Source organism: Barbatula barbatula (assembly GCF_947034865.1).
Source record: "Barbatula barbatula genome assembly, chromosome: 6".
Taxonomy (NCBI): domain Eukaryota; kingdom Metazoa; phylum Chordata; class Actinopteri; order Cypriniformes; family Nemacheilidae; genus Barbatula; species Barbatula barbatula.
In genome coordinates, this window is record NC_136765.1 from 17,353,673 (window position 1) to 17,370,806 (window position 17,134).

The 17,134-nt window shown below is 37.2% G+C and overlaps 1 protein-coding gene across 1 annotated transcript in view; it reads right to left on the reverse strand.

Moving 5' to 3' along the window:
- The window catches only part of LOC306895421 (glutamate receptor ionotropic, delta-1-like), a gene marked incomplete at both ends in the record, with an annotated part of 178,328 nt that overhangs the window by 35,532 nt on the left and 125,662 nt on the right, over nt 1–17,134 (reverse strand). The window contains one exon of the mRNA XM_079458642.1: nt 10,232–10,437. Within this exon, the coding sequence (XP_079314768.1) occupies nt 10,232–10,437 (206 nt within the window). The remainder of the gene's footprint in view (nt 1–10,231; nt 10,438–17,134) is intronic.

The window sequence follows — 17,134 nt, forward strand, 5'->3', positions numbered from 1 at the left end:
TAGGATTTTAAAGGCAAATTGTTTGTACTTCCTACAATTCCTCCTAAATCTCATTTATCCATGACATATCAATCTGAAAACGGATAAAGTCCACTTTAGTAACAACAAAGATGTTAGTCATAATGAAGTATTATTGTCAAGTGATCCACAGACCACAAAAGAGAAATACTTCCAAAAACAACACTTTTAATAGTTAAGATCATATAACCAGGAAATGAACACCAGATAACTTCCACAGGTAACATAACAGAGACAAGATAACGATGGAAGAACATAACGAGAATTTATGCCTGATAATGAGGGTGATGGCTCATAAGTGAGGGTGATTACTGACACGGAACAGGTGAGGGAGCGTGGAGTATGCTGGGAGATGTAGTCCGGGGGGGGGAACTATGGAAAACAGACATGGCTACATACCAGATTGTGACAATTATTCATTGTTTTAATGTTCCTATTTAGATAGGATACATAATATGTTTTCTTTACATTGATATTTTAATATTTTGAAGAACAAGCATAAACAGTATGTGAGCTTAGTGGTTCTCAAACTTTTCAGATCCGGTACCACATCTAATAAAATGAGACATTCCAAATGCACCAAATCACTGAAATTATTTTGTAACTTCATTCATAATGCCTTTAATAATTTAAGAACTTCTCAAGTACCTCTAGATATATATAGTTGTTTTAAAGGGTTTTCCATGACCAACTGTAGTCTGGGCCCTATATCCAGCAGCCAATTCACACAGAAGCCTTCCAGGTTTGTTTTGGATTGCTTGCCATGGCATAGTGGATACCATGACCCCATGGCCTGCCCTCATATTGGACCTACCCTCTGGATTTCATTCATTATTGTGTGGCCATTAGTCTGCAGATACAGGTATCTCCCTCACCACCAACCTCAACGTGTTTCAGTACAGTCTACACTAATGATGCCTTTTGTTCCATCTCGTTTCTGCTCCACAGCACCACAGGTTCACTGCCAATTAATTAGTCCTGTCAATCCAGCCTCTACAAACCCCCCTCCCTCTGAAAAAATACATTTCTTATAATTCATGAATTCAATGTTAATTTCACCTCAAACTCTGATATGAATTTTTTTCTTAAATTTTGTGTTCCGGGCAGTGAAAAATATATTATGACAAAGCCTTCACATATAAAATCAAAGAAAAAATGATTTCATAAGTACATGCAGAGTGTGTAACGACTTTGTAAAAAGCACACAGCATTATTAGCTTACAAATTATGGCGATCTGTTTCCAAATGGATTTGTGTGCTGTACACATTCATCTGACAGCAACCTTTGTCTAAAAACCCCTGATAAAATATTTATTCTGATCTTTCTCCAGGATAGTATTTGAAGAAAAATGCCACATTTACATAACCAAAGCACTTCAAATCTTCTAAGCTCTCTGACTCTGGGGAAGCTGATCTTGACTGGAATATGTATCTTTTCAAGATGCAAACAGCTGAATTCAGTGCTTGATTGCTATTAAATTACGCGCACTATATATATATATATATATATATATATATTTACACATTATATATTAGGGTTGTCAGCATTAAAGCGTTAATGCAACATCAGTATTTTCTGTCATCATTGTCTAGCGTTACATGATATAATCACGCTCTTATTCAAATAAAGGGGTTTAAACTATTTAGTAGCGATTTGAAATGGTTGTATTGACATGTCCAGTGTAGATTGACAGCTTCTGGCTGTGGAACATGGCTCAACACAACCCGACAGCGGTCCCATCTGGTGTACACATGGGCTTAAGGTTCCGTCAGAATCTGTCAGACAGCGCACCAGTATTAACTTCCCTTTTGTGCTCGAATGAACAAAAACACACAAGATTGTCCCAGAAAGCACAATTTGTTTAGCATTTTTGCAAGCACAGTCTTCAACAAGTTAAATCAAGTCTTAAATGAATGCAAAGAGTAGTGAAAATAGGAAGCGCATTAGAACTGCAGCTCTTAAAGGGACTGTGTTGTTAAACATGCTGCTGTGACTCCAGTCGCCAATGATAATCAAAGAACAAAAAGAAAGAAGAAATCAATGCGATTGTGTAGCTTCTTTTGTATTTCATATATTAAGCAGGAAAGACAGTAAAGTGTTTGGGAACTTTATTTATTTTCTGTATATTTACTATCTGTTAGACAGATTTGAAAACATAAATGTGCTATATAAATGTAACGAATTAACTATACGGCTCCGACTAATCGCAGTTAATCTCATGAAAAGGGTACGATTTATCACGATTTTAATTATTAATCTATTGACAGCATATATATATATATATATATATATATATATATATATATATATATATATATATATATTGTTTCAGACGTGTTATTTTATTTTTAGGAAATTAAACAAACTTTCAAAGTATTTGTATTTGCATAATGTGACCTAAACTGAGGATGTGACACATTTTTTTTGGTTAAGCCTGGGTTTCAATGAACCATTAAACAAACGTAAATGTATATATTGAATTAAAAAAATGCTTTTTAAACAAAGCCTATAAATTAAATGTCTGTAGAATACTGAAAAAAATGTATAGGCTGTTTTTTGCTCTTTCATGGAAAACCATCTCACCCCAAAACAGACTGACTTTACAAAAAAGTTAGAGAAAATGTGGAGGAATGAAAAAGGCAAAATAATTCAACGGATCTAGAACAGACTAATAAACTACACACATTTTTCATGTCTAATCAGTTTACATCCGAGCTCAGGTCTGCATGTTTCAAAACATCCTACAGCAGAGACACAAATTAGATTTCCCAGAGGTGCAGCAACCAGTGCTGCCAGCTTTTGCAAGAGCACAATTACAGTAGAGAGATCTGATTTAAGCATTAACTTTTCTCTAGAGCTTTGCACACTGACATCCATGTATGATGGGTATGAACCCGATAAATCAGATCGATAGATTGTATGCAAAGCAGTGCACAGAAGTTCCTTTGTGTGGAATTAAACGTGCAAATCTTTCTTATACAGTTTTATGCATAATTTACAGTGGTATACCTGAACTAATCAACAATTTAATCCAGATGGTTTGTTCTATTAATATTCCTGTGAACGCATTCCCATGACCTTGAAATGTAATATTCATGATAAAATGCCTATGCATTGAATAAACATAAAAAAATTGCATGCACAAATAAAAATAAAATTAATGATTTTCATCTTGTTTCATTAGAATTGGCCCAAATCAAATCTCAGGCTCTTAAAATGTCCCCTTACGTTAAGCACTTACATGTAGAAGGCTAATAATCATCCATTATGTCAATGAGCTTTCAGATGTAAACTTTCTTGATTTTTATCCAGCATCCCGCAGATACTGACACTAAACATAACTATTTTCCCCCTAAGTGCAAAATCTTCAGACTCTGGCTGTAAGCTGGTTGGCTGTTACAACACTTGTTGACAGACATTTCGAAAGAACCTGCTATCACAAGAGACAGTTTTATAATGAAGAATGTGAACCGTGCACTCCGGCATATGATTAATTGAGTATGCGGTAGCCTTCAGATGTATCTGCTGAGACACATCGTGTATGAGGATGAGAAACACTGTGAACAAAAACTTTGTCTATGATTAAACTTGCCCCACCTGTGACACTGCACCGTGAGTTTAGCTGACTCAATAGTGTTTGATATTAAAAATATTCCCTTTAAAATCTTCTAACAAGAGCCTCTGACACAACAGAGGACAATACAATCTCTATACCAACTTATTCACCAAGATGTTCGCTGAGCGTGTATTTGGTAAAAATATGAACAGGCCCGCAAATACAGTTTGAACCTTTAATGCAATATTCAGTGGACTCTTCCATGTAGGTGACGGGTAACTGTGACATTGACGCTTCCTGTTGCTAGGCCCTTAACAATATGCTGCTGGCACTTTAGCGGCGATGCTGAGAGGAGCAGCGTTTTCAAAGTGATGTTGAAAACTTCTGGAGCGAGCTGGGAAGCCTAGGGGTCAATTTTTTTCTTCACACATATAGAAATCACCTAACCACATGCAGAAATAGAGAAGGAACTCTGCCTTTGATGTTTTTATTAGAGTTACAGATATCAAGGGGAAAAAGTGGAAGGATGATACAAAATTAATAATATGCAAGCAGAACTGGGGAAAATTTGAGAGAAGGAGAGACCTAAGAGAGAGAGAGACTTTAGGGTTGATGGAGCATAACTGTAACCACTGTATTTTTATTACCATTACAAAGCACCTTCATTTATTTATTTAGTTTTTTATTACTGATATTTTGTGTATATGGGTGATTTGGCAAAACTACAGATAAACCTGTATGACATGATTATTTATATGATGTTTGATTCCTTCATTGGATTTAATGCGGCTGGTCCACAATCTTTTGACTGACAATTACTGTCAATTACTGACTGACTGTCATAACAATGACTTTTAAGTTCAAACATAACAGTTAAGTGCCTTCGGAACCAGACTCATTAAATTCCTCACAACTCCCATCTCTTGTCTTGGCATCTGTGAAAAGTTCAGAGTAACGACCAAATATGTACAGTGTTGACTGACACCCCAAACCGTTAAGCTAAATAAACAAGGTATATGCCAGGGTCCAGACATATGCAAGTAAACGCCTGAAAAGGATAACTTTTATTTCTAAATTGTGAAGATTAAAGGTACGAAAAGTAAAACAATCATAATCACAGCGAATAAGCAGCACAATATACAGTAGATTCATATAATGAAAGAACTTTCTAGCTGAAATATGTCATCTGAATGTTTTTACACAAAATGCTGTACGTAGAAATGTCATTATAAATAAACAAACTGCCATGCTTTTCCATGCCAAGCCTTTCCTATGAAATTGCAATGTTATCACAGTCTTTTATTTGAATGGTGCTACAGTAAAATGAAGAATTGAATTACCATAGATGTCATCTTGGAGTCTAAGAACAAATGAACAACAAAAAAATCATTAGGTTTCCCGAATACCCAGCTGAATTCTGGCACGGTCCGGTAAACTGAGGGCTGAAATTACATTTCACTTCGTGTTTGTATATGTTTTCATTAATAAAGTCCTGCAGACACTAGTCTCAGCCTCAGACCTGTCACTCCCATGGACCTTTGGCTAAACGTCTGATGCATAAGGCACACTTTCTGGAAACACTTCAGCACGTTCAAAGTCGTCATCACATTGATTGAATTTCACAGGATTTCTGGAAACAACAAAAAGTCGTCTGATCTAAGCAAGCTGTCCTGTTTACATCGGTTGCTATAAGAATTCGATCGCCTAAATGCTTTATTCTTAAGTATGCAAGGTTCATGACATTAACTTAAAATCATTGTTGTTTTCTGTTAACTTTTGACACATTCATGAATGTACACCGGTTTGTTACTGCGGGGACATTTCCACGCCTCTAAACATGAAGCGGCACAAAACGAAACTTGACTTCGTTGCTTTACCTGTCAGTCATATGGCCTCTTGGGTGGGCCTTTGCCAAGAAAGCGGCGATACGTTCCAGACCTTCAGTATATAAGTTTAATGGAATATTACTTTCATTGAAGTTTTATTTACGGTCTCATTGCATCAGTATATATGTAATTTGTTTTGTGAATATTATTTCTGCTGAGACTTTCTTACATTGGAAATGAAATGTGTGGAAGAATCTGCAGAGATAAACAATCGGCTTAGATGAACAGAACAATCAAACAAAAGGCTGCTCTCCAAGGAGTTCCCAACGCATGTGAGGAAAACAGTGAACAAGTCATAGGACTTTAACTCGCTGGCATTCTGTGAATGTTTAATTGGATTCCTCCCAACCCTCCCATTTTAATCAGCATGTCAGAAGCGTTTATTGACATTTTAATATTTGAATCCTTGAAACGAAACTGGACACGGGTAATTATCTATAGCATCCCATTCCCATTAGAGCTGCCGCTGAAAGAAGGAAAGTGGTTGAGGTATGTGCGCCTGTGCATATAGGAGAAGGAAAACCACTTACCCTAGCTATGAGTCTTATTGTGATGTCCACAAATGATCTTTAGTAGTTTAGTAGTAAAGATAATAATATCATGAAAAAACAGCTATCAAAACATTCAAAAGCGCTGAAGTATAAAATCCAGAAAGAATCTTTTGACCGGTGATGTATTTAGTATGGCCCGTCGCCAGGGTGATATAACAGTATGTGCACTTACAGTCAAATTATCGGTAACTACATGTATTTACAGTAATATGGGCTAGGGTTAGTTTTAAATTTATGTCTCATTCTTAGTTACACATAGGCTAGAACCTGTCTAAAGTTTGAAAATGCATGACATAAATGTTTGGAATTATCTTAAAAATAAATCTCAAGAAATGTTCAGAAATGTTTGAAATTACTTTTGTCAAAAATATAATTGTGCAAACATTTCTTTATTTTGTTTTTTTTAATAAACTTAATAATGAAGAAAAAGCAGTCCCTAAGAGATGGGAACTCCTTCAATACGCTTTGAAAAGCATACTCTCCTACCTGTTGTCATGAACTGTGTTGGAGAACCCAAGTGCAGGCAGCAAAACGGGGATGAAGGGGTTAACAAACAGACTTTAATAATAACGGAAAACAAAGACCCACGAGGGGGTAACAAAACAGTAGACAATAACAAACACGATAAACTGAAACTCTACAAGAAATCAACTTAACTTAAGTCTCTTACAGGACAATGCTTCGAGGACAAAATACCAGGCTTCTATAACGGGGTAACAAGTACAACAGACATGAGGGCATCTTATAGGAAAACTAACAAAGGAGATAACAATGGGCAGGTGTGGGTACTGAAACACTCAGGGAAGGTTAACGAGACAGAAGGGCGGGAAACACTGACGAGACACGAGAAAGCACATGGCAAGTCAGAATCAAAACAAAGCCATGTCTTTCTCACACAAAACCTAAGGCTATGCCATGACTCCACTGTAAGACCAAGAATAAACATGACATGATAGCGGAATCATGACACCTATAGTACCTTGATGATTTTCTTTTATTCTAAAAGGAGGGGGAAAATATTAATAAAGAGAAAGTGTTTCCAGTCTTTTGACTGCTGCATGTCCTACAAGATCTTTCCAATCGTTTTATGATGCAGCAGAAAGTGATTCAGTTCGCTGTGAAAAGCAATAGCACACTACACCTAAACAAGTTGCACGAACAAAAGCACAACTGATGTCGCTACACAAACAGAATGACACAAGTTAATGACAATGCAGGGTTAAGGGTTCATAAAAAAACTAAAACAATAGGATAAAGCTTAGGTTATGTATTATGGTAGATAACAAATAAAAAACATTAGGGGTTCTTGAATTAGCAACAGCATGTTCTGTTTGCATATTCACTTCATAACCTAATGTAATGCTGCAGCCCCTGTTCAACACAACAAAGGACTTGAAATATAAGTGTGTGCGAAAGCTCCTTCAGGGCCAACAGCAGCCTTCGAGTCTGATGAAACTGTCAAACAGCTACATATTTATCTCCAGTTCCGTCCACCAAGCTTCAACACCAATAAATAAAGCTAAAAAACCTTCCTTTTTTATCATGTTATAGAAACCAGGAACTAGAAAACAATATTTTTAATTGGAAGATAACAATTAGTACAACATGTCTGTTGTGTGATGATTTATCCTTTATTAAGCAGCTTAGACCGTGTACAAAAATAGACAGACTCAGGTCGAACCAGAGTCATTCGGCTACATCCCAATAATTGGCTTCTGGCTTTCTGGGATGAACGGGGTCTCGGACAACAGATGCATCTCTGTGTGGGTATACATTTGCAGTCCCTCAGACAGTATTGCTTAGATTTGAATATTTTTATCCCATGGCTGGTCAATCTTAGAACGTTTGTGCCCGAGCTCAGTACAACCACAACTAGTATAGCTATTAAATGGTAGAGCTATGAATGCACCTTGTGTCCTTGCAATTCTTCTCCCGTCTTAGCTTCTGGCATGCGGATACACCCGGCATAATGCACATCAGTGGTAATGGCTGTGCGAATCACACTGAAAGCCGTAGAAGAATCAGAGAACACTACAAAACCCAGGGAGCAGCCTTCTCTGAACCCAGTTATCTGACCGTGTCACAGAGCAGCAAATCACGGAGGAAATACACACATATACAAGGCATCCACAAACAAACAAGGTTATTCAGATAAAAGTGAATTACTACCCACAGGGCTTAGAACAAGAGAAAGAAAGCATGACAAAGTCATTCCGTTCCATTTAGACTTTTTTCGAAGAACTCGAAGGAGGGTTTGATTCTTCTAGAGAACTCTATCTCATAGCTGTCACGCTGCTAATCACCAGGAGCAAAGGGGGGGGGGGGGGGGGCGATATCACTGGCCAAACCCCCCCCCCCCCAGCGTCCATCTCCCTACAAGAACATAGCCTGCACGGAGACACACGCGCACATTTCTGATTTGCTGAACTGCAAAACTTTAAGCAAGGATTTGAAAAAAGTAATCAGCAGGTGAAGATTTAGTTTAGTGCGAATGTTCACCTTACGATTTTCATCAGTCAATTCAGTTCCAGCTCAAAATCTGATACACATTATATATAATTATTCAATATACAGTATACAGCTCAACATTTGGTTTAATCAGCATTTCTAAGTGTATTGCGGCCTTTCCATTCCTGAACCATCTGAAATGATGTGTTATATATTAACACTTTGTTTTATGCTATTTAACACATTCTATTTGTCATTTTGTGTTTATTTAGTGCTAAATAAATAAGAAGTTAAAACTAAAAGAAAATGAGTTGTCCTTATTTAGAATTTCTTTTAGACAGACAACAGCAATGTGAAAAACGAAGAGAATGGCAAGACTTGTTAAAAAAAAATCACAGCTTTTAAATCAAATCGTCGTTTTTGAAACGATCCTAAAATACATGTAAAATATCAGTATTGTGTTGTTTAAATATGATTATAAACGTTTTTCTTGGCATTATTCAAGATCTGAGAACATTGCATCTTTCTGTCTTCACAAGTTTCAACAAAGTTCACAATTTTGACAATGTTCATGTCATAGACCTTTTTAGAAAATAATTGCAAATGATTTAAGCAAAATATGTTTTGTAAAAACAATAGGATATAAAACTGTCCTAAAGGGTCTCCAGACATTTGGGAAGTCTTCTGGTTAAGACTCTTGCTTAAGGACCTCATGGCAGTGACCACTGCAGTGTGAAATATTTACATATAAACCACCCCCTGCCACATAAGGGGCAAGGAAGTCCAGTCATCCCAGTCCGCGTGCAGCCCAATTTTTGAGACCACTTGCACGCAACGCGTACAACAGCACATGTGCGAAACAATTTGAATCGGCCGAGTTTACTCCGTGACAAACATGTGTCGAAGTCGTCTTGCTGCGCTTAATTGATTATGCTCAAGAAGCTTTGCGGACGCGTTTGTGCGCGAGACGGACATGGACGCGGAAAGTCAAGTATACCAGGCCCTACAGTGGTAATTTCACATTCCTATCATGTTTTAAACCCAACAACCTCCCAAATACTAGCACAGCCCTTCATCCCTAAATCAAAGCCTTTGTAAATGCTTCGCACTCCCTTCAATACACTAATGCATTTGGGAACAGGTATGTTAAAACAGTAACTTCAGACAGGAGTGTTTGGGGGGGTGCACCAAAAGCAATTGAGTTTAGGCAGCTTATTTTAACACCATTCACTGCTTCTTCAATCATCAAGCGTTTAGATCATTTTACTGAGATTAGAGCTCCACAAAATGAAATGTACAGGATGAGCCACTTTAGTTATTTTCCAGCCCATTTGGCACAACAATCCATGTGCCTTCCCGCCGTAAGCTTCGTTCAGAAAGTGTTTTTTTACCAACAAACAATGCTAAATGTCATAGACATATGAAACCACATACGCAGTAACTGTCTAATTTAGCTCTTAATTCAGTTCTTGACTGTTTAACTTCAAAACCATGCTTGTACATGTACTGGAATGTATTTCTGCTAGATGAAAGAAGTTGATTTGATAAAAACATTATTTAATTTAGAGTGTCCCAAAAGATAATTTTTCAGACGAACCTTCCTTTTAAAAATAAAATAAAATACAAAGTAGACAGAAACACACATGCAAGCACATTAACTCTCTAAAACTCTGGAACAGGTGTGTTCCTATAACCTAATAAAACGTGTTTAACTTAAAACTGACCAAAACCTGCAACACCTGATTCGAGCTGTTGTCATGGCAACCCTTACCTGGTGGATGAAAACCTGGGCAGTGCGGGGACTTAGCAGCAGGATAGCCCGCCTGAGTGTGTCTCTGTAGCGATTAAGCTCCTCCATCCTCATGGTGCTGAAGAGGGTGGAGAAGACCATGGTCACGTTCCGGTCGACCTGCTGTAGAGACGCGTCCAAACCCATTCGAGATGCCTGGTCCAGAAAGCTCCGTAGGCCACGCACATCTGAATGATAGGGAACAAAAGAGAAATCATGACAGTATCCAAAATTATGCAACAGTATTTAAGATGAGTAGTATTCAAGAATGATTTTCATCTGTAACTCGACATTGCAGAATTATGTTTAAAGGTCGACAGTTCTATCCAATATAAAGGTCCATCATCATTTATTTACAGTAACAATAAGTAATTGTTTTTGTGATTGAAAAAGGAACCAGTGCAAACATTCTACTAAAGAATAAAAATAATACATCTTTGTAATAATAAGAGGCAGAGTAAATGATGACAGAATTTTCATCTTTGGGTGAACTATGTCTCTAAACCTTCAAGACTGCCTCTGTTAGCTGCTCTGGAGATTGGCCTCAGAGGAACAATAGTGCCATTCGGCGAGAGGCAGCCACACAAGGACAGTTGAGGACTATGAAAAAAGCAAAGAGCCTGGGAGACGGAATCCTGTTTTCTTGCCCCTTTGCACATCACGACTGTCACGTTGCGAGAAGGCTGTTTGATGGCTTAATCGTCTTGCAGGGCCTCATGAAACTTTTAAACCAGCCTTTTTTTTACAGAAAGGACACAGAGAATAACCTTCTCTATGTCTAAAAATAAGATCCATTGTAGCTGTTGTATTACATAAATGTACTCTATGTACGTTTTATGGTCTTTAAACTATTCTTTTATTTTCAGAGCGTGACATTAGCGCCAGTTGAAATGTATAAAGTGCTACACCTTCATCACTTTAATGCAGCCATATTTTTCCTTCCTCTCTCCACTGTTTGAGCTGTAAATGTCAAAATGAGAAAATAATGGTATGGAAAAGTTGACAGTTAATGTATAGAGTTCTAGACAAGCTCAACGCTAACAGGCCAATTTAAGCTGCAGCTCATACCCAGGTAGCAAACAGACGTTGGCCCAACCTATCTGACAGAAATACAACGTTGGGCCAACGGTATGGTCAGCTGCAATTGCCAACCACTTCCCTCAAATTTTATATATATATATTAAAATAAGTATAATTATTAAAATAACCATTGGTTGTTATTATCTTAGCAGATAATTTTCTTTTGATGTTCTTTTGAACGTATCGCGAGAGCGAGTCGAGAACTTACACGTAGAGATCTAATTTCGAATCACTCTCGCGGTACATTGACGTCATCATCCTGTCAGCGCCGCATGAAGCCAAACACACGTATTTGTGGGCGCGCGCGCCTCCGTCCTTGTGAGTTCAGACGAGTTTTCGTTTCTGTAGTAAATTCTGAGGTAAGTTTTCATTAATTCCTGGTTACCTCATTAAAATAAGTTCAGAGTAATGTTCATTTTGTTGTTAGTAATTCGATATGACTAAAATATTATAAACAGAGGTGCACTTCATCTTTACACTGCATTAAGATGTATAAAACATTTGCTACCCCAATATGGTGAATTTCTTGCAAAAAACTTTTTTGGGTTGTGTAATTAAAATAGAACGACACATCTTAAACGTTCTAAAAAGTTGTTTGTATGTTTGTTGCTTTTTACAGGACTATATGCTGCTTCTTCTCCTCCTCCGCTCCGTCTTCATCATCAAATAGCTTCAAATCTGCAAAAAAAATTGGCCTTCCGCATTTTCTTTGCCGCCTTTTTTGTCACTTTGGTTCCTTGTTGATTTCTTTGACTTTGTTTTACTTTTCATTGCATTTTTTCTGCTGTTTCTTTTTTGTTACCAATAAATTTCATTTTTATAACCAATTCAGTTTGTCTGTTGTTCTGTTTTAATGCAATTCAACAATGAATAGGCCATATCACAATCTTAAAATGTTGTGTTGGGCCAACGTTGGGTGCTGATGTTGGTCCAACGTAATTTTGTCCGTTGGCCCAATGTTGATTTAGTGGTTTTTTAGTTGGCAGAAGGTTGGTAAGGTATTTTTTAGGTTGGCAGAAGGTCTGCTGGCCATCTAATAACATGGTTGGCCCAACGTTGGTCCAACGGACAAAATAACGTTGGCCCAACACAACAACAAACGTTGGGCCAACGTCTGTTTGCAACCTGGGTAGATAAGCGCTGCATTTAGCGATGTTAGCAGTGCTTCACTAGATCTACAGTAAACACAGAATATTCACTACTATTGAGAACTCGTCGTTTAACACAATCATGTCCAGCAGCTGTCAGTTGTGTAGAAGCCACATAATATACATTTGACAGTTTAAGAGAATGCTTAAGTGCCCTTGCGACAATAACAAGGTGAAACGGAAAACGTAGCTTCAGTGCTACTTGTTAAATATCCCTCAACCTCCCTCTGAGCTGATGAACGAACTCCAGTCAGGGTTAAAAAATCTCACAATTTTCCACCCCCCTCAAAAACATTTTTATAGCTTTTTTAATAATGTACATAGATCTGTTCTACCCAAATGACAATCAAAATGTTTTTCAGTATCCAGGGCCTTCAAGCATCTGTCAACTTAAAGGAACATCTACCAACCCTCAATATGAGCAGAAAATGTTTAGCCCATCTGCAGATTTCAGGGTGTTCTGACAGCTAATTTTGCTTCAGTTGACAACAGGGCAGAATTTACATTTAAAACAGCTTTTCAGTATCAGTCTGGAGAGGTTGCTCAAAGACAGATAGTCGTTGTTGTTTATTCACTCAACTTTGTTGATTCTGACATCTTTAATGCAACTCTGAGCTACTGCCTTTTTTGTAATGATAGAGGTTTCACCTTCTGTCCCTACCCACTTTAATGTTAAAAGACAATTGAGGATATAAAACAGTGTTTTAAAGTCTGGGAGTTTTTTAACACGTAGTTACTTTTTAAAAATCCCAGTGAAATAAAAAATGACAATTCTTATTTTTCATGAAATATTGCAGCGTTTGTAGTAAATTACTTAGGAATGTGGGTAATTTTCTTTTTAAAATTCATGTACCCTCATAATTTTCAGTTAAAATCTGAACGTGCACTTCCTCCCTGAAATGACTCTCCATCTCTAATGACGTAAATTAGACGGCTTTGCCGGAGAATCCGTTAACTCCTCCCCCTTAACTGTCAGTCTGCAGTCAGTTTAATTTCAAAATCAATGCATAGCTGTTTTACACATCCAATCAATTGGCTGTGAAAAACGCAAGCCACGTCCACACATTTTTTCCTTTGAAATTCCTTTTCTCTCAGAAATATGTCAGAATACGGTCGCAACTTCCGATTCACTGGGACGTTTAATGTAAACTTTTAAATAGTACCAGCAAAACAGTAAACAGCAAACAGTAGGGGACAGTTCAGACATGAATCATTTGTCATTTAATCATTCTAATGTCATTCCAAACCTGTGTGACATTCATTCTTTTCTACAAATCTTTTTTATATTTTAAGAACGTAGGTACACAAACAACACGGAAACCAATTGGCTTCCATTTTATAGAGAAAAAAACATTTCTCAAAATATCTACTTAAGATGACACTCACAGAAGAAAGTGTCATGCAGATTTTGATCCACATACAGTGAATTATGACTTTTATGAACTTTATTTCTGGTTAACTATCCCTTTAATGAGACACTTTAGTAGAAACTCAAAATAAAAATTGTGTTTCAGTTCAAATCTGCAACATGTAATTTGTCTGCGTGTTATTAGCATCATCCCAAAAGCGAACTACAATACATTTGCAAATAGCACCGGTCTAATAGTTTGGTTTATATATGTTTTGGTAAATACATTTATTAGTTCTATGTGTCCTTTCATTTGATAAATTACTGTTAAATTCGAATGTATATTACGGTCTTTCTCCCACGGTTTCTCCTTAATTCACCGACACATAAAAATGTCATTTTCCGATATCACATATGGTCACATAAAGTCTGAGAAAATAAATTGAATGATAAATTTGTTTGTGCGTGTGAGCATGTGCTTGATATTCATGACTGCAACTCATCTTGCGAGCATACGGCATGCTACAGGCTACAAACTGTTTCCATCGCAACTGAAAACTTACCATCAAAACACTCGCTTCAAAAGAGATTACTTGCCCCTCAATGACCTGTAGTGTGTTCTCCGAACAACTTAACAGGTACCAAAGCTCGAGCAGAGTGCATTAGCAGATAAATGAAACACAAGTGGATCTACAATACACTAATGAAAACCCTTTTAGCATTATTGGCAATGATGTTAGTATGCCAATATTGTTTTTTGTTTTCAAATTCTCATTATTCTCAATAATCCAAACGCCTGCAGGTCATCTTGATGCATTTTTGCAGGTAAACATGCGCAATATGGAAAACAAAACATAATTGAAAATTATTGAGTAAAAAACACTTCTTTTTCATCCATGATGAAAGAATAACATGTCGAAAATGAACCAATCATTAGATGGATAAATGGGTAACAAACAGATTAAATTCCTCAGGGAATAATGAAGAATGTATTACTGTAGTTCCCTATCGATACTTCACTCGGACTGCGTAGCAGGACGCTATGGGGAAAACTCATTTTTCTCCGATGACTGAAGCTTTTAATAACGCAGTGAATACTGCACTGCCATTGGTGAGTGCAAAGTAAACATTTGAGCCTATGGCAGAGAAACCATTGTATTCATTCCCGTATCTCAGGGAACCAAGGTTACGTTAGTAACGGAGTATGTCCCATAAAGAGATGAGAACTACGTTGCAAAGGGAATGTTGGTCTTGTGGCCTGTCAGGAAACATGTTCGGAAGAACAAAGAGTCAGATTTAGCTTTAGTGCTATGCAGTCAAGCAGTCCAGGTAATGGTATGTCACTCTGCTGTGCTAAAAGTTGATGGGCTAACTCCAGAAAATGCATCTGGGATGAATCGAATGTGGAAATTTACTTTAAAACTGCCAAGCTGTGCCCTTAAATGTATTCTCTCCTACGAATGAAAATAATAAGCTGGTAAATGCTTAATAACATGTTCAATAACCCATGGATCATTTATAAACCGCATGGTGATTTACAAACAAGTAGAATCCATGAACATCCAATATTTCTTCTTGACTGATGTACGAGCCTTTAAGAGTGACCCCACAAACACAACAAATAAAATCAAACGCACACAATCGTTGAATTTCCCCAAACTCTCCAGGATTGGTTTCAGTGCACCATTGTAAATCAATTATCACAGCCTGAGCCACAAAACGTAAAGGAAAATTAAAGTCTCTCGAGGAAGCCTCAGAAATACAGAAATAAACAAAGTGGAAATTTGCGGAAAGAAAAGACTGAGAGGTCTTTTGAGATATAAATTGGATATGCTTAAAGAGTGTAATTATATAATGTACCTAAAGGCATATTTCCCTGCAAATACAAGCTGGCGTCTCACAGAGAAAAAAACATGGGTGCAGGGGATGTGGAGAGAGTCAGTCGAGATATTTAAAAAAACACTTCGACTTCACTCTTTTCTGTCTTTTATGACGAACATAATGATCTGAAGTCATATCGTGACATAAACAGCATGTTCTTGGATTTAATTATGAATCTAAATAGAACAGTTGATATATGTTAACATTTACATTTGTGTGCACTTGGTTGGCGGTTTTCCAAAACAATTGATGGTGCATTCAAGCTATAAACACACAAACGCACACACACACGCACATAAATATATTTACACATATATAACATCCGTATATTAGTTGGTGATTCATAATGAATCTACATTACAGAAAAGCAAATTGTGATTAAGGATCACAGGCCCGTTCATCTTTGCATTAGGGGTCACCGTCAAACCCTTTCCAAGGATCGTTTTAATTGGTTCTACAAAGAGTAAGGAGTTATGAAAGCACATCGTTTCATCCCCTTTAAAAGCTTCTAGATTGTTGCTAGGAGATGGTGAAATCATTTCATGTGTTTGTTCTTTTATGATTCCGTGTTTGCATCTCAACCCACTGCCCTGTTGTACAGAGAACCGGGGGGCCGGGGTGGGAGTATTGCTCATGCAGACCAGGGAGCGTTCTTCCTGGAAAGACTTAGACAGAATACTCATCTCCTATTAAGTAAGAGAGGGTTGGCTTGACACACTGTTGATTGGTTCCACGTGACAGCGTTTCAAAATCTACACGGGATCACAGAGACTGTTGCTTATTGAATCAGCTTTGACATGAACTAGAAGAGACACAATCTGAATCTGAAACAAGGCCACATGTTTCACACTCTCAGTTATAGATGTGCTCTTCTTTTCTTGAGAAGCCAATTAACAATAGTTCATCATCTTCTTATTCAAAAGCAGGACATTATGACACAAGCTTTATTATTACACCCAATGTTCTGACGTGAGAGCGACACTTTAATATTAACCACTGCAGCTTCAGCAGAGACCATAGGGGTTCAGAGGATCCATCACGTCCAGATCATTAAAAATGAAAGCCAAAGCAAAACATATATTGCTTTCATAAATCATGATACATTTTTTTTAAATAATATTAAAATAAAATGTAATCTACACAAAACAAAACTGTTTAAATATCAAAAATCATCTCAGAAGACTTTTCGATGTCACCAAACACCATGTTTGTTTTTGTAGGCTATCTTGTCTTCAGTTCATGAACAACTATTGAGTTTTAGATGGCTCCTAATAAACGTTTATTGTAAAGGATGTTTCATTCTGTGAAACCAGTGACAACAATTCTCACAAATTCCAAATGAAAATACCTGCTTTTATTTTGATTTATTTGCAGAAAACAAACAAGGATGTTACTAAATAACAAAAAAGTGCAATGTTTTCAGGTCTT